General features: G+C 41.0%; 2 protein-coding genes across 8 annotated transcripts in view; one reads left to right on the top strand and one right to left on the bottom strand.

Moving 5' to 3' along the window:
- SPICE1 (spindle and centriole associated protein 1) overlaps positions 1-23224 on the top strand; it is a 125085-nt gene that overhangs the window by 2361 nt on the left and 99500 nt on the right. The window lies entirely within an intron of this gene.
- Positions 1-23224, bottom strand: part of SIDT1 (SID1 transmembrane family member 1) — a gene marked incomplete at its 5' end in the record, with an annotated part of 92489 nt that overhangs the window by 41777 nt on the left and 27488 nt on the right. For 3 of the 5 annotated variants that reach the window (XM_080812290.1, XM_080812291.1, XM_080812292.1), the window contains 8 exons: positions 1467-1560; positions 1979-2050; positions 3153-3240; positions 5187-5270; positions 6110-6211; positions 9539-9584; positions 20064-20234; positions 21132-21253. In XM_080812290.1, the coding sequence (XP_080668416.1) occupies positions 1467-1560; positions 1979-2050; positions 3153-3240; positions 5187-5270; positions 6110-6211; positions 9539-9584; positions 20064-20234; positions 21132-21253 (779 nt within the window). The remainder of the gene's footprint in view (positions 1-1466; positions 1561-1978; positions 2051-3152; positions 3241-5186; positions 5271-6109; positions 6212-9538; positions 9585-20063; positions 20235-21131; positions 21254-23224) is intronic. The other 2 variants (XM_080812293.1, XM_080812294.1) reach the window with 2 other exon arrangements.

Genomic DNA, 23224 nt, shown 5'->3' with positions numbered 1-23224 from the left:
TTAATTTTGATCACCCAGCCAATCCGAGTCTGCGTTTCCATTGTAGAGTCACTATGTTTCCCTTACAACTAGGAAGCAAATCATGGCGATGCACTTTACGGCAGTGCAGTACCTTGATTCTCATCAGATTTCCCTCTTAGTTTAGTATCCACTGATGATTCTTAATCTATACGAAATGATGATTTTCCAACTGCAACACTCCCTCTATATTTTCAAGTCAGCTTTTGGCATTCCAATATAGGAAAGAGCCCTCCCTTACACTGTCAGCATTTGCTAATGGCTCCCTTCCCTAATGCCTGCCTGTTTTAGTGACTTCGGATTTGTATCTGGAGGTATTTAGGCCTGCCCTTCCTCCTTTCCTTTCCTTTCCTTTCCTTTCCTTCCTTCCTTCTTTCCTTTATCAGTTTGGATTCACAGATTTCTATTTTTCTCAATGGTTTATAACCGTATTATTCTTAATTATTTTGATGGTCAAATTGTGCCAGATGTGGCCAGTGGTAGTCCCAGGGCTTTAAAATTCAGTTTCTCAGTTGAAAAGCTCTATAAAGTTCCCAGAAGAGAGTTATTGTTTGAACTAGAAAGAGGCCTGGATCACTGAGACAGCTCTATGACAGTAGTGGCCATGAAGGTTTTCTACTGATGCCGTGAACTTGCCCAGTAGTCTGAGAACCCTGTGCTGAAAACCCATGCTTTGTTTTCTTTACATGTTCAAGACGGGAAAGAACATTTGTTTATTGTAGGCCTTCTGCCATTCTTTTGTAGCTGTTTCCCAGAGACCACAACAAAGTACAGAATTCACAGTGTTTGGGTCTGCTCAGAGATGTAAGGAGAAACTGGGGCTCTTTTTATTATGGGCTCCAAACTCTTAGGAAGGGAAATTGTCTTGGTCAAATTACAGTACAATCATCTCCTTTTATCTCTCCAGGGACATTTTACTGGAAAATTGATGCTCCCGTAGAAAGAAAGCAGCTGGTAATGCAGTAGCAGAGCACATCACCCCTGCTATTTATTATACCTCAAGATTTATTTCAGGCATTAATTTACTCGTTGATGGAATATTTAAAACTATTAATGGAATATTTAATGTGTTTCTCCATATTAGGAAGAACTCATCATTTCCTACAGTCCATAGGATTTATAGGACTTTCTGGTCCAAAAAAATACCCACACTGTCTTTCCGCTGAGGTTTTATTAACTATGAAAAGAACTAACACTCTACCAGCACCTACTCTGTGCAGGACATTGACATAAACATTGCAGTTTTACAATTCCAGGAGGGAAATTATGATCTCATTTTGATGAGTAGGAAACTGAAGCACAGAAATGTTTAGTAACTAGCCCAAGGTCACACAGCTGATGGTTGAGGTAGAGTTGAATCTGGTCAATACGGCTTTAAAGTCTAATGCTCTAATCCCTGTGCAGAGACAGGAGAAGGGGGTGAACATTTCTTGATACTCTTGACCTACCTGATATAATGAACAAATGCAATAAGCAGGCATCCCAGGTAGAAGGAGAAGAAGATGAGGGAACTGAGAAGGATGGATTTCACATAAACGGATCCTGAGGGAAGAGAAACAACTTTGGTCAGCGTGTCCTCAGGAGAAAAGAGGACCATGTTTGGGACAGGACAGCTTCAAGGGCCCATCTCCATCACACCCATTCTGAAATCCTAATATATTTCCATGCAAAGGCAGCAAAGCTGCCGGAGTTCCCCCAAACTATCCACAAATGCCGCCTTTCACAGTCATGAGTACCCAGTGGAAGCTAGGAAGGGACTTCCTGTATACAACTTCACAGTTGAGTTCCCTCTCTTTCTGGAAGAGATGTAACAGAATGCTTTGACTCTCTCCTCTATCTCTAAGGTAAATATCAGTTTTCTTATGATGTTTCTCTGGAAGGATGACATAAGCATCGATGCATATGACTGACTTCCTGACATAGAAATCTTTCTCCATTGAATCCTACAGCCAACACCGACCTTTAATGGAAGGAACAATGGTCACTTTAAGGTTCTTTGTTCGTTGTAGATTCCAGGTTTGGTTCTCCTTTTCTGGTAAAAAAGAACGAGGCACAGTAGATCAGATACTTGGTTCTTGGCCTTTCATCTGAACAGTTGTTCAAAAACTGTCCGCAATTAGCTCTGGTTGTTGAATTTTCTTGTAGCAAGAACTAGAGGAAAACCTAACCTCCAAAGCTGCAGACCATCTGATACCCCTCCGGGCCAAACTTTCAATTTGGCCTTTGCTTGGGTGCATTTTGGTAGTATTGAAGCAATGAGGCTACAGCCCCCCTTCTTGAGTGAAGAAGGCTCGACCCATCCTCTGCTGTCCATGGGGCTCAGTAGGCCACAGACATCTGAAGGAAACAGCCACAACAACAAAAGCTGTCTCATCTTTTGGTTTGCATTATTCCAGCCAGTGAAACTTTGTTTTTTGTTATATAGTCATAGAAGGACTTGTAGTTTACCAAAGATCAACGGACACTGGCAAAACTCTAGACTGTATAATTAAGAGATTAAAGAATGCATAAGCTGAAATTTCACCTAATTGGCAAGGGAACCATGTTAAACTCAATAGTGAACACCCTCTGTGTTAATCACGTGTGGCTCATCAGCTGCTGGGGGTCTGTGTTTTCAATCAGCAGCCTGTGCCATTCCCACGGTGGTTCCTAGGTAGTTACCCAGAACCATCTGTGCTGTGCCTAAGGGCTCACACAATCCCTGTCATGGGGAGAAATTGTCCCACTTTGCTTTCTTACCATCTTGCCAGGTATAATTTTGGCAACTGAAACTGAGAACTCTGAATTTTCCTCGTACATTCTGTGGCAATGATAACTGCTGATAAATACAGTGGCTCCATTACCAAATTGATCTTAGAAAGTGGACCCTGATAATGCTGCACAAAATCATTATTTCATAAAACCAAATATCTGTTGAGTAAAAGGTCTACTGAGAGTATATACCTCATGTGGTCTGAGGGAGCAGAAGACTTGGAAAAGAGGTAGTCCCCCAAGCGACATTCTGTAGCTGCTTTGCAAGTTACTGCTGAGGACCCTCAGTGAGAACTAGAGAGGGTAGCAAGGGGCCACGCTGAGCTTCTGCCTTCCCTTCTACTCCTTTTCATTAGGTTTCTCTAAGTGGTACTGTTTCTTACCCTGGATAAAGAAAGATCCTCCACAGGCGTAATCTTCAGGCTTTATCACAAATACCACGAAGAATTGCTCGCCTGGAAAATCCTTCTTCTGTGTGAGACATAACAACTAGTGAGAGCAAGAAAGGATAGCAAAAGAGGGGAAACTCCATGGTGGGGGTGGGGGGAAGCAGGGAGAGAGGAAAGAGAAGAAAAGTGGAGTTCACCCCTGCCCTCTCGTTTCTGAGAAAGAATCTTCAGATACCCATGATTTACTCCAGATTTCATCCACAATAAAATAATTGTTACACACAAAAATTTCAAGTAAATAGATACACTATTCTAATTTCACTCTATGTTGTGTCCACTTAGGTGCTTAGAACTGTAATAGGTTCCAGGTAAAAAATATGTCAACAGCCTGCGTTTAATAATTAATACTTGTATATGCTGTTTTTAAAATAAGCATACTCTGGAGTGTTTTAGGTTCACTATATTAAGTCTTTATTATTTAAAAATCTAATGATAGGGGTGCCTGGGTGGTTCAGTTGGTTAAGCAACTGCCTTCAGCTCAGGTCATGATCTCAGGGTCCTAGGATTGAGCCCCACACCTGGCTCTCTGCTCAGCGCGGTGTTTGCCTCTCCCTCTGCCCCTTCCCCCTGCTTGTGTGCTCGAGCTCTCTCTATAATAAATAAATAAAATCTTTAAGAAATAAAAAAAAATCTAATGATAAATGACTTTCCTGAAAGTCATACAGCCACAATTAAGTAATTTAGGTTAGGGTGCGAAGATTTAAGTGAGGAGACCTGAGTTGTTAAGTCGTGGCTTTAACTTTCTCTAAGTGTGCTTCTCTGTGTCCCAGTCCCCTTATTCATGAGTGAACAAGAACAGCTATTTGGTGTATCAAAACTGAGGCACTAGGAAATTAAAGCTTAATAGAACTTTTGACATTTGATAGCTAAATTATAATTAACCTCTCTTCATTCCTTGTTATTCCGTAAACAGTATCACCTTACCCTGGAGAACAGACCAAGTTTTAAGTAACTTAGGTAAACACCACCCTAAAGGCAGGGACAGAATCTTTTTGAAAATCTACTGACATGATATGTGTTCATTTTTTTTTTAAATTTTTTATTTCTTTTCAGCGTAACAGTATTCGTTGTTTTTTCACCACACCCAGTGCTCCATGCAATCCGTGCCCTCCCTAATACCCACCACCTGGTTCCCCCATCCTCCCACCCCCCCCCCGCCCCTTCAAAACCCTCAGGTTGTTTTTCAGAGTCCATAGTCTCTCATGGCTCACCTCCCCTTCCAATTTCCCTCAACTCCCTTCTGTTCATTTTTTCTATACAACTGCCATTGAAATAATTTAATGACAAATGACAAAAGGGCGAACCGCTATACACATGTGGTCTATATTCCTTTGAGTCTATCCATTCTGTCCAGAATGGAAGTCCTCTTTTGGTTACTGTTATAGGTATATAGAATATTAGAATTGGTTCAATTCCTTTAAATAGATCAAGCTTCACACTAAATTGGCAACCCCCAATGAGGAGACTGGCGTCTCACCTTACCTCTCTAAGCACTCTGTCAGATATGTGTCCCACTGCATCATGGGTTCCCAGGACTTCCCAAGGGGAATGGCGCAAAGCCCGTGGCCTGGGCTTTGATTTCAGGAGTAGCGATCTTTGTTTTATTTTATTTTATTTTTTTACTTTTATTTTTAAAAAATTTTATTTGAGAGAGTGAGAGAGAGCACAAGTAGGGGTTGGGGAGGAGTATAGGGAGAGGGAGAGGGTGCAGACTCCCCACTAAGCAGGGAGTCCAATGCGGGGCTCTATACCAGGACCCCAAGATCATGACCTGAGCCGAAGGCAGAGGCTTTAACCCACTGAGCCACCCAGGCACTCCGCAATCTTTATTTTAAAACCTATCATAAAAGAAAGAGATCCAAGGCACACAGTGAATGATGATAACTTCTGGATGCTGGTCCAACAGGTAACCTGACCATAAACTGTGTATTGTAGTTGACAATAGTGGATACAGAAGTGATGTCTCACCTGCAGGGTGATGGCAGCTTTCTTGGTCATGGACTGATAGACACCATTAAATTCCACATTGTGGTCGAGATCATATACTGGGCACTGTAATGCGCATGAAGGATAAAAAAGAAAGCTTCACTAAGGCCATACTACACACACCACACATTCTGTCTGCATCACAGAGCAAGGGGTTCCTTACTAGGCCAGAAACCAGGAAACCTTTTCTCCAAGTAAAGTCATGAAACAGTCCTCCTAAAACTTGGTGCCTTGTCTTCTAAAGTCCTCTGAAGTGTCCTCTAAAGGTCATTTTATATCAAAGAGAACTGAAAAGCTTGTCTGAAAGTGTATGACCCCTTTCCCATTTGTTACTAACACATTATGAGACAAAAAGGGGCTGTGGTTACAATAAAAGTCTTTTTTAAAGATTTTATTTATTCATTTGACGGAGAGAGACACGGTGAGAGGGAACACAAGCAGAGGGAGTGGAAGAGGAAGAAGCAGGCTTCTTGCCGAGCAGGGAGCCTGATGCCAGGCTCGATCCCAGGATCCTGGGATCATGACCTGAGTTGAAAGCAGACGCTTAAAGACTGAGCCACCCAGGCACCCCTACAATAAAATTTTTAAAACCCAGGCTAAGTGGTAAGTTTCTATGTTTCTTGTGCAGCCCACGGTTTGGTCTTCCGTATTCTTTGTCACAATCCGCCCTCCCTTCCTTCTTCCCTTTGTTTATTTTGGTGAGGGACTAAGTAGTCTCTATCTCCCCAAATCAGTGTCTCCAAACAGATTATCCACTTGTGTGCACAAAATACTGCTTTTATTATTTAGCAGTTTTGCCGAAGATACAGAGTAAGAGGATGGCATGGTCCTCACCCTACTCTTTCATTTGTCCTGGAACAATATAATGTTCTATATTGAAAGGCTGACAAGTTATTAAGACTCACCATGATATTCTGGACTGAGACAACAGAACACGGATAAGCCATTTCAGACCTGACTTTAATGATAACCGAATCCACATCATCAGGAAATTTGTATAGAAAATACTGAAAATCAGAAAAAGAAATTGATTTGTTAATATACAAAAAATGTTTACTGTTATGAACTCAAACTGGTTTTACATGAATAGGATTGTTTCCTCTCACATTAGACACAAAGTTCAGACATAAATCTCCATTAATTCAGTCAGTCATTCCTCTCACATATAGTGAGCAACAGCTGTGTGCGGGGCTCTGGGCTCTGTGCCAGATATTAGGCACACAGCCGCGAACAAAACAAGGTCGCCATTTCAGAAATGTTGTCATTTCATTTGCTAACATTTCTTTCTCAACTCAACCTTCCTGCACTTCATTCCAGTTTCTGTTGAAGATTCCCCCCAACCCTTTGAACTAAGGATAGTCAAGATGTAACCCGAAGAGGACATTTATTTCTAGGTGATCCTTTTTGAAATAGGAAGCTCTGCTTTGAAAAGCAGATAAGCCTGTTCTTCAAGATTCTTAACAACCTTCCTGTAGGCAAGAATTACCACGAGACCTACCCTTGCCCCTAGACTTCTTGTTAAAGAATCTGTTTCCTGGCTGGAATGTAGTGAGACGGTATTTCTGTTCAAAGATCAAGCACTACTTCTAGACCCCTGAATTATGTTTACAACTTTCAGCAGGCTGAGACATCTTTAAAATTATTTCTCAGGTACCATCAGAATCAAGAAGCATTTATAATAGAAAGAAGTTATACCATTTACCCAGATTAGATTATGAATCCACTGTTTATTAACACTGAGTTTTAAACATGTTGCTAACAAATGAAGAAAGGAGACTCCTGTCCAATAATTATAAATGTGGTAACTGGTTGAGAAGCTTGACATAGAGATTTTGAGGACACCAACCAAAACAAGCCCAACATCCTAGGACTCTAATAAATCTATCGGTTGAAAGGAGAGACAAAACACATTAAAACTTCATTTTGTATTCCAGCCTCCTCTTTACCAACCTTATTCTGAGAACCAGAACAATAAAAATAGAATGTTGTCCAATAATCCAAAGCCTTCTGATGGGAAAAAAATAACCTCAAGATTAAGGAGTGTCAACGCTGCTGCTTGGACGTCTGTTCATGCGTTTTAACAGATGGCAACACTCCCAGGAGCCCACTTCCTTTTGACCTTTCATTTTGGAGCTTGATTCATATATATAACACAGGGCTCTTCCAAAGGTAAATGCTCTGGAATTCTCAAGGGGTAGTTTTGGTTCTTAGGGAAGCCAAACTTCATAACTCATGAGCATTACAGTGATCACTGTTAGCAATAATGAGTATCATGTATATTCCTATATATTAGAGGAGTTGGTTTTATGCAAAAATTAGACAGCTACTGAAGCTTTATCTATATGCCAAAATATTATCAATCTTCTTTATCTCTAAATTACCATCAACCCCAAATAAACATTTTTGACCCTTGCCTGGAAAATCTACTTTTATCAGAAAGAAGCTAATGACAAGTACCCAAAGCAATGGCTGGAATTCAGACCAGAAATCACCACCTCGGGTCCTCGTTACCTACGCAGTTTCTGTAACCTGCTTCTATCTGATAATAAAGGTTCTGTGAGAATGTGTAATAGTTTGGGTGAGTTTATATAAATAGACAAATCTGTCCTACAATTGAAGAGGATATAAAATTTTGGCCAAAATGGGAACAGTTAATAGTAAGGTCAAACTTTCATAGACATCAAAAAAGTTCTGTTTTTATTAGTTTGTTCTAAGGATGTTTTACTCTAGTTTGAGATTTATATGCAAACTACTTAGGCTTTCATATTTACGTACCTTTTTAGAAATAAGAGGAAGCCATCATATATAGTCATCACTGATTTTCTACAAACCGGAAGTACACTCTAGCATTCCGTTACCATATTTAGTATAGTGCTATACAGCACTATTAGACTAGACTCTTTCTGTAGTTGGGGTGTAAGCTTTTTCCTCGCTCTTTAGATATCTCCCATTACACCTAGCCACTAGTGCTTTATATTTATTTTTTAAAAAATTAAAATCAATTAATTAACATACAGTGTATTATCAGCTTCCCAGGTAGAGCTTAGTAATTCATCAGTTACTTGTAACACCCAGTGGTCTTTACATCACGTGTCCTCCTTAATGCCCTTCACCCAGTTACCCCATGCCCCAACCCTCCTCCCCTCCAGCAACCCTCACTTTGTTTCCTAGAGTTAAGATTCTCTTACAGTTTATCTCCCTCTCTCATGTCAAATATTTCATGAATTAAGTGGCCAGGAAATGTTGAAGGTGAGAGATTGTGGCCCTCTAATCATGGGAAATTTAGCTCTGGAAAGATGTGTGGGAGTTGGCCCATACAGGTTTGGAGAGCTGATTGTGCCCATCTCTTCCCGACTCTGTATTCAAGGACATCATGCTGGCAGCTTGAGATTAGCCAGAATAGAGGTAATTTCACCACAGAGATGGGCAACTGCTACAAATCAGGAGCTTCTCTCTGGGAACTGGTTGTTCAATATTTACCAGCACATAAATGCTTGTCATAGAGTTACACCAGTACCCATAGATTATGTTAATCCCAGTTTTAGCATATCTGAAACAAAAAATTAAGTAGCCATGTATGACCTAAGCTATATTACAGCCTACAGAAGATTTACAAAAAATATCAGGACATTAAATGAATCTGTTATATACTTGCTATCGCATAGACTTTACTCTTTTAGAAGCTGCAAAAGAGAAAAGGCACTAGAATTGTCCATAGAAAAGCAACTTAAGTGGAAGTTTTCAAGTATTTATTCTGTTTATGATTATGGTTTAATGGAAAGCACAGCATAAATATCTAATTCTTCTCATGTTAGCATTCCTGGTCTCTCTTTATGACAGGAATAACTAATTTATTCTCGTTCTACCTGTAACATGGTAGAAATTAAAGTCTGTCTTGTTTTCAGTGCATTACCTGGTCAAATAATTATTTGTATACCTATACTGTGTTTGGCCTTCCACTCCCTGGTCCCCCAGCTCCCATTTTGATTACAAGGTCCATGAGGGCAGAAGTTGCATCTTTTTCTCTTTCACCTCATATCCCCAGCACCTAGTACAGTTTAATACTGTCCTTGGTGCATAACAGGCACACAGTTTGCTAAAAGTTGAGCCAAGGAACATCTGCCAACAGATGTCATGCCTCCCATTTCACACCAATTAAGGGGATAAGATTAAATGTTGTGTCTAAAATTCAAGTAATATGAACAACATGCCAAAAATGCAAATATAGCTCAAGTTGTGGAAAGTCCAAGGCAATACTACATGTTGACTCTACCCTATTACTGTGGCTTTCTGGAGGGTATTAAATCACGATAACCTTGAAACCCTTCACTTACCTGAGGTTGAGAGGGGCTGGCAGTGAAGTGAAAGGCAACATTTGTCCTGAGAAATGTAAGTGGGAGAGGGGAAAGGGGAAAAAGTGAGAGAGAAGCTAAGTTAGCAAGCAAAAATGATTTATGTAAAAGAAAACCACCTGAAAGTCGATGCAAGGAAAGCGTTTGCCATCAAACTGACAAAGTAAACTGCAGGAAGATTTGCTTTCGACTCTCAAGAATGATCAGATTGGGGAGGGGATCACTTTTATGTCTTTGTATACCCATGACATCATACCTAGTAAAGTAATAACTTGTTTACTTTTGCAGACACTTTTGCCTTTGGATTCTCTTAAGGTTTTACAATCAAGCACAGGATTTAGGTGTCAGAAGTGGGCTGACACGGAGAGGAAAAGAAGGCTTGAGGTCTTTTTGGATAATATAGGTAGCACTTCAAAATAATTTGGCTGTATCCATGGCAAAAGATCATTATTTTAAACGTGGTGAATACATCATCACCATGGGAGGGGCTCTGGGGCTAGAAGCATACTCTTTCTGCCTCCAAGCACTTCTCCAAATGCCTGCCACACCAGCTAAAATTCCTGTCCAAGACTGTGTCCTCTTCAGGTTACACATAGCCTTCTAAGGCCATCCTCTAAAATGCAGACACCACCACAAGAATATAATGAAGCAGTTTTCTCTCCAGTTGGTAATTTACTGTGAACTATTTTTTAAAAAAAAATTTGGTTTATTTATTTGACAGGGATACACAAGTAGGCAGAGAGGCAGGGAGAGGGAGAAGGAGAATCAGGCTCCCCACTGAGCAGGGAGCTGGATGTGGGGCTCAATCCCAGGACCCTGGGATCATGACCTGAGCCACCCAGGTGCCCCTTACTGTGAACTATTTTATTAGATATTTTTGTTCTTCTGTGAAAGACGGCAGCAGTCCAGCCCTGAGGAAAGGAGAGTGTGAGGAACACGTAGGAAGCATAGCCTTGTAGCAGAGAGGGCTGGCTAGCGTGAACACACACAAAATGGATTAAGAAGCTGGAACACACAAAGACAAATTGGCCTTCTCTCTAGTTTTGTAAGGGCTGTTTTTGGCCTTTTACACTTTCTGGCTCCCGCCTCGTCTTTAGCTGCGAAGCTCACTCACACAAGCCCACTGCATTCTCCTTGCTGGCCCCTGGGGACTAGCCTTTCCTCTCCAACCCCCCTGTCTGGCCTGTATTTCAGGAAACCTGAACCTGAACTTGTCCTGGGGCCCCTTCCCTTGGTGCTCTCTAAAGAGTCTTTCTCTCCACTACTAATTTTCCTTTAATAAAAGTTAGAAGTTTTAAAAACTTAACTGAAGATTCCTTTATAAAGGACATGTCAAAACATTTAACAAGTTTATAATTGGAGGCGTTGTTTAGAAGTCATAGAACTTGGGCGCTATTTCTAAATTTAATGGCCAACAATTTCAGGCTGTTGGCAGACTGGGTGCAGAATTTAGCAGTGGCTGCAATTTTTTGTGTAGCTACTCCCAACAGAAATGATCAGTGTCAACGACTGCTTCTGTTGAAGAACAGTTGAAAACTTGTGGCCCGAAGTCAGCTAAAGAAGGCAAAGTCAGTGTCAAACGCAGTTGTGTGTTGACTCCTGAGATTCCCTGACCAGAGTCCTCGGGATCCCATGCTGTGTGTGGCCTCAGTCCTGTTCAGTTGCCAGGTCAGGGGAAAGAAAAAGACACTGATTTTCTTGGCTGGCTACACACAGCAGGAGATTTCCAGATGCAACCAGTTTCCTTTGGCCAGAGATTTCTTTTGTACACTCCCCTATCATTTGAATTCCAGTTGTAACACTAAATATATAGGCATCAATATGATTTTCCCCCTTTCTTTTTTATGTTTTCCTTACAGGTATAATGCGTACCACCTTCAAAACCATTATTTTCTTGAAGACTATCTCATTTAAGTCCTCTCTTTCTCACAGAGTCAACAGTGTGGCAAAATAAACATTGTGTCTGTTGCTGCTGAAACATGTTGCTTCCTTCCCCAGGGTGGTGTTGGGCCGGGGGGGCGACCTGCCACAGGTTGGGGAAGGTTTATTTTTACCAAGAATCACTAACCAACAGAACAAAGCTGAGACTCCTGCACACCGTTAGAGAAAGAAGCATAACATGTTCAACCTATTTGTTTAAACACATTAAGCACAGGAAACAAATGTTTATTCAATAAATAAGAAAAACTCAAAAGCTAACTTTGTTCCCTTGTTTTGCTTAGTTTGAGGGAGAGGGGAAGAGAAAAGGGCCAGATGGTGTCCAGAGAGGCGAGTGTGCAGATAAGGGAGACAGGAGAAGAAGAGTGAGAGGAGAAACCCATGCAGAAGCGTAATAAAACAGAAGAACATGGAAAGGGTGGTGGGAAGAGAGGGAGGATGGGAAGAGAGGCAGGGACAAAAGCTGAGTCGTTGTTGGGGTGAGTACCAGAGAAGACTGTGAGATTGCCGGCATCTTCTTCATCCTGTGAGAGCCAGCCCCTGGCACAGAGGCCAGTGTGTGTGTAAAACTCCCACTTTGTTTGCTGAAGGAAATTATGCCCTATTATTCACTTGGACTATGGACTTCAGAATACCATCCCCTGTTATCTCCTTACTGCCATCTGTTATGAACTCCCTTCGCTCGCCCCAACCCTTCCAGCAACCGTCTCGTCCTGCGTAAACTTCCACCTCATCGCTCTGGTCTGAGTATAAACTCTGCATGCATGCGCTACATCTCAGCCTTTCTTACCTTCTCCAGGACTCTGCTTCTACAAAATTCAGCGGTCCTGTAAATTTTATACACCCTTGGCTTATCAATAGACACGAATATCAACCACTTTCAAAATAAATAACAAAAAAACCCTCCACCCCAACAAAATGCCCCCCCCCTTTTCCGGCATTTCACTCCTTTGATGTCATTCTCTACCTGCCTTCTCCTTCACAAACCAGCTTCTTAAAATTGGATTCTGCTTTCATCCCTCGCTCATCCTTCCCTCTCTCCCCTGCTGTGAGCATTCTTTTCCCATCTCCCTGAGACGTCTTTGGTGAGGGCAATAGTCACCTCCTAATTGCTAACTCTAGTGACTTCATCCTTAACTTTACCTCTCTGGGACATGTGACTCTGACGACCACTCCCTCAGTCTGGAAACTCCTTCCTCCCTTGGGCTCTGTGACACCTGCTTTCCTGGGTTTTCTCCCACGCAACTGCTTTGCCTGCTCAGCTGCTTTTGATTGCTCCTGCTTCTCAGACCATCCCTTATATAAGAATGTTACCTGCTGTTCTTGACCTTCTCATTTTCCATAGCCACGTACATTACATATATGTAATGTAATGTAATGATTGTCATAAAAATCACATACATTCAATTGCCACAAAACTCACAAAAATATCAGTGAATCTTAAGTCTCCATGTCCAGCCCAGGGCTATCCCTTGAGCTCCCGTCATGGGAGTGTGATCGCCTGCTGGGCTTCTGTGCTTGGTTGGCTCTCAAACACCTCAGACTCCACAGGATCAGAATGGAATGTGCTATCATTTTCCTGATCCCGACCCACTATGGCTCTTGGGTAGTAAACCTCACCAGACTTCTGACATCATCATTGGAGTCATCGTGGACTCCCTTTTTGTCAACTTCCCCATTTAATTGATCACCAAGTCTTACTGACTCTATTAGTGTATAAGTAACCCGGATGTGCCTGGCCCACCTGTAGTACCATCTTTGCCCAGTGTAGCATTCGGTAAGGAAAAAAATTGGAAAAGTAATGGAAATCATTACTGTAGCCTATCCCCGAACACCAGAGGGTGATTACATGGTATGAGACATGGCAAAATGGTCTAAAAGCCTCTTCACTCACCCATTTCCTCAAAAAAATCTACTGAGTGAGATGGTAGCTGCATCACCTCACTCAAGTTTCTCAAAACAAAGACTCAGATCCCTACTAAGAAGGCTGGAGGAGGGTCAGAGCCTGGAAGTACTCAGGTAGAACTGCATTTTTTATTCTGCCACATGTATTTTTTGGCATTTGTGGATTATCCCTATGTATATTACTTGACTTTTTCTCTCCCTTACAACTTCGTTGCTGCTGTAATATGTTCAGTTCCTAATCATTGTTTACTCTTCTCCATTCAAATAACTTTTCATTTGCTTATTTGTCTCTGCCCTCTCCTCTCTCCAACTCATCTTCCATGTGACTACTAAATTCATCTCTAAAAATCAGATTTGTTTATTTTATCCCGTTGCTTAAAAGCTTTAGTGGCTCCCATAACCTGAAAGGTGGCCTTTAAACTCCCTAGGGCAGGGGCACCTGTGGGGGGCTCAGTCACTTCAAAGTCTGACTTGATTTTGGCTTGGGGTCATAAGACTGAGCACCGTGTGGGGCTCAATGCTCAGCATGGAGTCTGCTCGGGTTTCTCTCTCTCTCTCTCTCTGCTCCCCCCACCCCCACTTGTGCATGTGCACACTCTCTAAAAGAAATAAATCTTAAAGCAACAACAACAACAACAACAACAACAACAACTCTCTAGCATAGCATACAAGATCTCAAAGATCGAGGATTGGGTGCTACTACTACCTGTTTCTCTGTGCTCTCTCCTGTTACTCCACCTCAGGCACTGTGTGGGCCAGCCTCCCCAAAGCACTTAAACCCAGCCTGCTCTCTGTAATCCAGACCTTCCTTCTGAGCATCATGCTGGTGTATAGCCAACCTTCTGCCCAACATCTGTACTTGAAGTTCAACATATCCCAGAGTGAACTTACCATCTCTTCCTCCCTTCCTCAACCTTCTCATTTTCTTAGTGGCACCACCATTGACAAGGGAGGACACCATCTTTGATTCTCCCATTTCCCTCACTCCTCATATCCAATCAAGTTTTGTCAGTTTCATCTCTCAATTCTTTGAGAATTCTCAATTCTCTCAATTCTTCAGTTCATCTCATTATTATCTGTGTCAAGCCTTCTAACTTCTCTGCCTCCAGTCTTGTCCCCTCCATTCATAGTTGTATGGAGGGGACAAGACTGGAGGCAGAGAAGTTAGAAAGCTTGATGCAGATAACTTAGACAACTACCTAACTTTCTTCACGCCCCTTCCAAGCTCCTCCCATCCCATGATCAGGTGTCGGCCTGCCCCTACAGCCTCTGGCTCTTCCATGTCTGTGACTTCACACTCCACTTCACAGAATGCTGGCCACTGGAATTTGGGAAAATGAGTGGTGGCAACGCTGTGTGTGTGTGTGTGTGTGTGTGTGTGTGTGGGATAGTTAGATGGCAGGAAGTAATGCTTTAGGGCAGAATTTTATTTTTAAGACTTGATTGAAATAAATAAATGTTTCATGGAATTGAGAAACATATTTAGGGCAACATAAAAATTTGGAGGACAGTTTTAAACATGAAGTAGAAATAGCATATTATAGTGGGAAGAGCTCAGAACTGGGAGATAGAAGGAGAATCTAGTCCTGATTTTGCTCTTTCTTAGCTGTGTGTTTAGTTAAGTCACTTAACCTCTCTGGGCATCAGTTTGCTCATCTGTAAAAATGAGGTGAGTGGATTCAATTTCTAAAATTCCTTTCATTCTTAAAATTTATGATTCTAGGAAAAAAAAATCCTGAAACATGTTTCAGATACCTTCCAGTCTGCCACTCAAAAACATACAACAGAAACTGCCATGTTAGGACTTTTGAGTTGATTTTTCAGTGTTTCTTTCATTATCTAGACTTTGGATTTCACCATGGTCCCCAGCTCTTGTCCATTACCACCATCCTCTGGCTTTCTGGGTTGCCAGCAAGATTGGTATGGGACAATCCAGAGCCAAGGAACAAGAGACACAAATATATTTCCAATCCCAGTTACCATCTCTTCTCAGACTTACTTAATTCTCGTCAAAGCCCTAGTAATTGTGTGTATTTTGAAATGCTCTGAATGTCTGGTTGCTGAGGTCAAGTCATGTTATAAGAAGTGGAAACAGAAAACGATGTGAGGGAATAGATTTGCAGTTCCACCAGCAAGCTTACCATTCATTAACACTTGCACTGAGTTGTGACCTTATAATTTCAGTTTCACAGAATTCAGTCCTCCAAAGGGTCTAATTAACCTCCCAGGAAAACCAGCTTGAGAATTCAAGTACACTGCCACCAGGTGACAGCAACAGGTCAAAGACACAGAGACCAATCAGTAAATGTGAGGCTTCTTGGAAGTTCAAACTGCACTCTGTTCAAGGAATGGGCTGCCACCTCTTCAAATGTATTATCACGAATTCCCCTATTGTTTAATATCCTAAATAGATTTAAGTATTAAAATAATTAAATGTAAGCACCATATTTAGAAATTACTTAGAGGTAGTGGCTCTCAACTCTGGCTACGTGTTAGAATCACATGGGAAACTTTAAAAATATATATTCTAATGCTCAAACCTCCCTCCTAGAAACTTTCACTTAATTAATCAGGGTGGATTTTATCTACCAGAGAAAGTTTTCCACCTTTTTTCCCCACCAGGGGTGAGAGTGAGGGGTTTTTTTTGCTCTTGGAATTATTGTGTCACTTTTTTCTACACCCAAAATTAATGGAGGGACTTGGGAAAAATGCTGTGACTACTTCTCCATCCTAGCCATTCATTCGTCCATCTGTCCATTCATCTGTATACATTGTCAAGAACTGCAGAGAAGACCAAGATAAATATTTGATTCCTATTAGCAATTCCTCTGGCTATCGACTTCTTTATAAACTTCTTTAGAAAATTGAAGGTGAGCTTTAAAATAGAACAAAACATTCTGGTCATAAAAGTAAGCTGTAAAAGTAATATGTACTATTTTTAAATATTCTGATTTTTAAAACATTCATCTTTCTTTTGAAGTGTAACAAACATTTGGGAAAAAAACGCAAGGCATAAGTATATATTTGAATGAATTCACCAGGTAAACAACCATACATTTCCTCTTTCCTCTCCTTCTGTAACATTACAGAGTAGTTTTGCCTGTCTTTATACTTTGTATAAATGGAATCAGTTATGTATTCCTTTTGTCTGGCTGCCTTTGCGTCACATTGTGTTTGTGAGATTTATCCATGTTGCCAGGTACAGCCATAGTTTGTTCCTTTTTATTGTGTCAATAAAATAGTGTGTCAATGAATAGGACAATTATATATCCAGGAGTTGGAATTATAATAAATAGGAGGGAAATTGCATTGTCAGGCTTTTCAAATTATAGAAATTGGTAGGTTAGTGACATCTCATTATAGTTTTAATTTGTGTTTCTGATAGCTAGTAGGATTGTGTTGGGGGGATCATTTTGGCTACCTTCTTTAGTAAAGTGTTCAAATCTCTTGCCTATTTTTTTCCCCAATGGTCTTGCCTTATTTGTTTTTTTAAAAAACAGGTATAAAAATAATACTGTCATTTCAAATTAAAGAAAAAACACAAAACAAACCGTGGTAAAGCCATACAATGGAATACGACTAATCAATAAAAAAATGAACTTTGTGCAAAAAAACAAAAAACAAAAAACAAAAAACTAGTCATTTCAAATAATTGACTTGTGGTTTGGGTGATTTTGTCCATTGTTGATTTGTTCTCTACTTAATTGTTTTATGCTTATTTCATTACTTCCTTTCATTTTCTTTGGGGTTTACTTTCTAACTTCTATTTAAAAAAAAAAGATTTTATTTATTATTTATTTGACAGAGAGAGAGAGACAGCGAGACAGGGAACACAAGTAGGGAAAGTGGGAGAGGGAGAAGCAGGCTTCCAGCAGAGCAGAGACCCCAACGCGGGCCTCCATCCCAAGACTCTGGGATCATGACCTGAACCAAAGGCAGCCACTTAATGACTGAGCCACCCAGGTGCCCTCCTTTCTAACTTCTAGCAGTTGACGCTTACCACATTGATTTTTAGCCTGTCTTCCTTTCTAACATACACTTGAAGCTATGCATTTTCCTCTAAGCAGTGCTTAGTTGCATCCCAGAAGTTTGGATATATCATATTTTCATTATCATTTGTTCAGAATGTTTTCTAATTTTCATGGTAATTACTTTTTTGACTCAAAAGTTATTTAGGGGACACCTGGGTGGCTCAGTTGGTTAAGCCACTGCCTTTGGCTCAGGTCGTGATCCCAGGGTCTTGGGATCGAGTCCCACATCGGGCTCCTTGATTAGCAGGGAGCCTGCTTCTCTCTCTGCCTCTGCCTGCCGCTCTGCCTGCTTGTGCTCTCTCTCTCTCTGACAAATAAATAAATAAATAAAATCTTTAAAAAAAAGCTATTTAGAAGTAGACTACTTGATTTCCAAACATTTGGGGGATTTTATAGATATTATTTTGTAGTTGATTTCTATCTCAGTTCCATATACAGGATTTTAGTTCTTTTAAATTTATCAAGATATGCATTAGAGCTTGGCAATTTTGGTAAATGTTGCATGTGCACTTGAAAAGGTTAGGCATTCTATCATTGTGAGATACAGTTTCCTAAATACATTAATTAGTTCAAGCTTGTGATCATGTTCATCTGCTCTTCCTATCTTAAAGGGCCAGGCAGTAAATATTTTAGGCTCATAGGCCATAATGTCTTCATACCAACTACTCACCTTTACCATTGTGGTATGAAAGCAGCCAAAGACAATATGTAAATGAATGGGAAGGGCTGTGTTCCTATAAAACTCTAGTTACAGAATGCAGTGGCTAATCTGTGGGCCATCATTCACCAATGCCTGGTCTATCTAATTACTATGGAGTACTATGTACTAGTATGTACATACTATGTATGTAGATAGTACTATGTACTATCTAATTACTATGTACTATAAACATAGTAATTAGAAACAGAAAGATTGCGAGTTAGTCCAATTCTTCTTTCATTCTGAAATTTTTGCTTTGTATGTTATGAAGTGATGTTACTAGGTGCATACAAATTTAGAATTTAAATTTGTTTTCCTGGTGAATGCTTCTTTTAGAAATATGAACTGTCCCTCTAGCTCTAATAATGCTTCTTGCATTAAGGCATATCTTGTATAATATGATATATATATATATATATATATACTACATCAACTTTCTTTTTGTTAGTATTAGTATAGTTCTTTTACTACCCTTTTATGTACATTTATATATTCTTTTCTTTAGGGTTGTACTCTTTTAAGCAACACATACTTAGTTTCCTTTTTTTCTAAATCCCATTGACATTCTTAGTCTTTTTCTTGGCATATTTGAGTCTATTTATATTATTAAGACTTTTTTTCATTGGGTAAATATAAACATTGATTCCCTTTCTGAGACCCTTCACTCTGTTCCAAAGTTCTAGTGAGAGGTGTAGGTCATAGGATTGTTTTCTCAACTTTTGCTCCTGAGATCTCTTCATTTTTCCTCAGAAAACTTATTTGTTCCAGTGAAGCTGAGTCTGGGTCTATGGGCACGCAGACTTGGGTACACAAACTTGTGCATACCTGGGGACAGTCTCTACTCTCAGCAGTACCTAGACTCACAAGTGCTGAGATTTTTGCCTATAAGAAGCCAGAGCCACAGAAAGGTGGGTGATCAGCAGCCAAGAGCTTACCTGTTTTTCCTCATTGACTTGTAGGAGTTCCTTATATATTCTGCTATGAATCTTTTACAATTATGTGGGTTGTCTTTTAGTCTATGGCTTATCTTTTTGTTCTCTTAATGATACATTATGATGAGTATGAATTCTAATTTTAATAAACCAATTTAATGATAGTTTCTTTTAAAATTTATTTAAAATTTTCTTTAAAATGTATTTAAAACACTGAGCAAGGATGAAGTGGTCTGACCCCTTGAGAAGCCTTGATCTTAGAAGAGAACGGGGCAGAAAGCCCTGAACTTTCTGGTCTTACTAAGGAATGGCCTTTCTGTTTACATTTTCACACAGATTTATGCAATACTTAACAAGGGTAACCTCTGGAAAAGTACAGATCCCTCAGAGACCATTCTGCCAACTGAATTTCTTATATGTATGTCTAATACAAACAATTTGAGATGGTATATCCCGACTGATTTTGTTTCAAAGGATGGTAGTGCAAGGAGAAGGGGGAAATAGTCAATAGATACTGCACAAAAGACAAAGCCATGTGACAGTATTTTCTCCCTGTATACATGCTTAACCTGGAAGGAGAAAACTGGACTAGCAATAAGGACAAGAAAAAATAGGTTAAGGTCTTCCTCAGAAGAAAAAGAAAACTTGCTTGAGGAGAGAGGCATTGACGCATAATACAACAGCACCCAGTCACCAGGGCCACTTGTTTGGACTACAGGTGGGCAGGATCCTCACACAGACCCTTAGAACAGACATGCCTCTAAGGTCAGGCACTGTTTCCCCCGCCCCGCACTAGTCCCTACCGCTTCCCTATTGCACAGGGTACAGTCCCGCTGCCCAGCTGTGAGCAGGATGGGTCAGAAGGTGCTAAGACAACATGCCAAGCAGCTGATTTCCTCCTTGAGTGCAGACTTGGCAGAAGGGAGGCTGGACTGAGCACGCCCCAGCACGGGAAGAGCAGACAAATGAACAGAGAAGGGCCACAAGACCGTCCTGCTTACTGTAGCTGGAAATGCTTGATCTTGGTGACCAGCAGTTTGTACTGGGCGCCCAGTGGAGCCATGGAGGCAACATCTACAAATACCAGTTGCTCCAGAGGTCCCGTTTCATTGGTTGCTTCTGAGGGACACAAAGTACGGCTGACTTCCTGGTAGTTGTAGGTCCTCTGGTATCTGCAGCAGCCGATGGAAGGAAAAACAAGCACAAATGAGAGAGAGACTTGGTGAGCAAGCAAGGAAGAAAAGCCGGTCTTATTTCATTTCTCTCCAAATTTGTTTTCGACTGCTTATGTTATAAAATTTCAGAGTGGACCTACTGATAGTGATTTAGTCTGGGGCATAGGCTTGTGTGGTGTGATAACAGGGACTCGAGGACTCTTCATGCTGACCATGACCACCCTTTGACGGTGTCTACATTATCTTACACCATCTTCCTCATTCAATGAAGAAAAAAATAACGAAAGTATAAACTACACAAGGGCAGGGATTTTGTTTTCCAATCCCCCCACTACTGTATCCCTAGTTTCTAGCACTTAGTAGCACTTAACTGCTATAGAATGAAGGAGGCACACTCTGTGGGCATTTTGAAGAATGGAGGTGTTACTCACTTGCCCTGATTCCTGAACCCAGCCCTGTTCTCAGTGAATGATCCACTAACCAAGAGCTACACAATATTGCGGATAGAATGAAAACGTTAAAGCTTCTTCTGGGTGCTACACATCTACATAGAGTGCTCATCTGAATTCAAAGAGTCAGGGTGCTTGGGTGGCTTAGTTGGTTGAGCATCTGGCTCTTGATTTCAGCTCAGGTCTTGATCTCAGGGTTGTGAGTTCAAGCCCCACATTGGGCTCCATGCCCGGTGTACTTAAAAGACAAAAACAGAAGATGGAAACTGAACAGACCTGGACAGCTTGGGTTATGTGTTATGACTATTATTTGCACTTAGGATGCATGTGATGTCAACATTGCAGAAGTTCCAGAGTCCCTTTCACCAGGGAAAACACCAAGTAAGGTCTAGGTCATTGAAAGAAAACAGGTGTAGCAAAATTGTCCAGGAGAAGATCCACTTACAGTCCTTGGAAGAGCAGAGGAACCTGCCAGGATAGCACCCCTTTCTGCTGGCGAACCACGACGAGAACTGGGTAGTCGAGGTTCTCTGAGGAACTATTCACATAGACCCGCACAGCGTTCACCTGTGAGCCAGGGCAGAAAGAGGGGTAAGGCAAATCACACACACACACACACACACACACACACACACACACACACACATATATCGTAATTGCCACCTGACATGATCTTCGGTGAAACCAGATTCTGGAGGCTTCAAATGGCAGGCTTTGTTGGACAGTCAATACAAGGTTTTGAGAATAAGCCCAGAAGAGAGAAAGAAAGATATTGATGTCTCTTCTCATTTGAATATAAATGCTACAGATACAAATATCTTCAAAAAAATTAAAAAAGACCTACGAGCTCCTTAAATCATTCTGTGCTTCAAACCAAAATGTTATTGCCATGTTTTATTAAAGCCTAGCAGATGGCCTGGTGCTCCCCTAGCAACAGATACCACAGGGGCTGAGTATTCCTCTCTTTGCCCTGCTCCAAGGCATAAATCAGTCCCTGACACAAAATGCTTTTCTCCATCAGCAGCTCCATGGCTCCTTCTGAATACACAGATCAACCCCAGGGATTTAACACTATCAAGGCTGTTTTAAGGACAGAAAATTGAGCTGTGGCCCTGGATCTAGATGGTTCTGGTGTTTCCCTTTCTTTTGTGTAATACCATAGACTACATGGAAAGAACAAAATAGGAAAAAGACATGGTCAGAAAGAAAAAGCAGAACTTGATCTTTCACATGAGATTTCCCATCCTGCTGTATTAAAACCTTAGTGTTCCCTTGGAAGCTTCTTTATTAGGGAGAAGAAATGAAACAAGAAAATCTTGCAGCTATACATGTTCAAAACGGAAACAGAGGACACAGAACCACAGGGGTATCATGTAATTACTATTTGGTTCTCTTACATCATTCTTCATTAAACAACTTTACTTTTTTTTAATGTTGAAACAATCCAAGAGTAATTTATTAATTCGGTAAGAAGCACTTGTTCATGAAGGAACATTTTCTTGAGCCTAAGCTCTACATGTTTCCATGGAAATTAAGCTGCCCCTGATAACTACCAACATCCTACCTCTAGTGCAGACCTTTTCCCTAAGTTCTGGATGTTCCATGAGCACCTCAAACTCTACCTGTCAGAAATGGAATCTATCACTCTCTTCACTCGCAACTTTAATTTGATCTGTATTTCCTTGCTTATTGAATGGCCTCACCAGGAAGCCATTTCATCTAATGAGAACCATTAGATGAGAGCCATCCTTGACTCCTACTTCTTTAGCCTTCTCAGTCAATAAGGTCATAGAATTCTACTGCTTCTATGTCCTTCATACTGTCTGTATCCAGACCTTCCCCACCCACAATGATGTTCTCATCATTCTCATTGTTCATGTCCTCATTGACAGGACCTGATCAAGTCATCTTATTCCCAGGGCTATGCCCTTTCAGATGTCAGAGTCATCTGGGCGTTGTCCTATAGGGCAAGACTTTCAGTGGCTCTGAGAGTTTTCAGATTTACCCTAATACCTGGACTTGTAATTGGCATCTTAAGTGGGAGGTGGGCAATCTTATGGGGCTGAGCCCTTAACCTATGAGATCTGATGCAAAAACCAGGTAGAACTGAACTGAACTGCAGGACACCCAGCTGGTATCACAGAATTACTTGATGTGTTGAAAACCTGCACATCTAGTATCTGAAGTGTTGAGTGTGAGCAGAAGAAAATGGAAGTGAGTTTTTCCAATAGACAACTGCCAAGCATTTTTTTTATGCAGTCCAATTTATTATTTTTTTCGTGGACAGTTCTTCCATCACTCTTTATTTTTATTTTTTTTAAATATTTTATTTATTTATTTGACAGACAGAGAACACAAATAGGCAGAGAGGCAGGCAGAGAGAGAGGAGGAAGCAGGCTCCCTGCTGGGCAGAGAGCCTGATGTGGGGCTCGATCCCAGGACCCTGGGATCATGACCTGAGCTGAAGGCAGAGGCTTTAACCCACTGAGCCACCCAGGCACCCCACCATCACTCTTTAAAATAGAGATACAGGGATGC

Source organism: Martes martes, assembly GCF_963455335.1.
Source record: "Martes martes genome assembly, chromosome: 1".
Classification (NCBI taxonomy): Eukaryota; Metazoa; Chordata; class Mammalia; order Carnivora; family Mustelidae; genus Martes; species Martes martes.
Note: the sequence above shows the minus strand (reverse complement) of the source record. Positions and strands in the feature narration are given on the sequence as shown.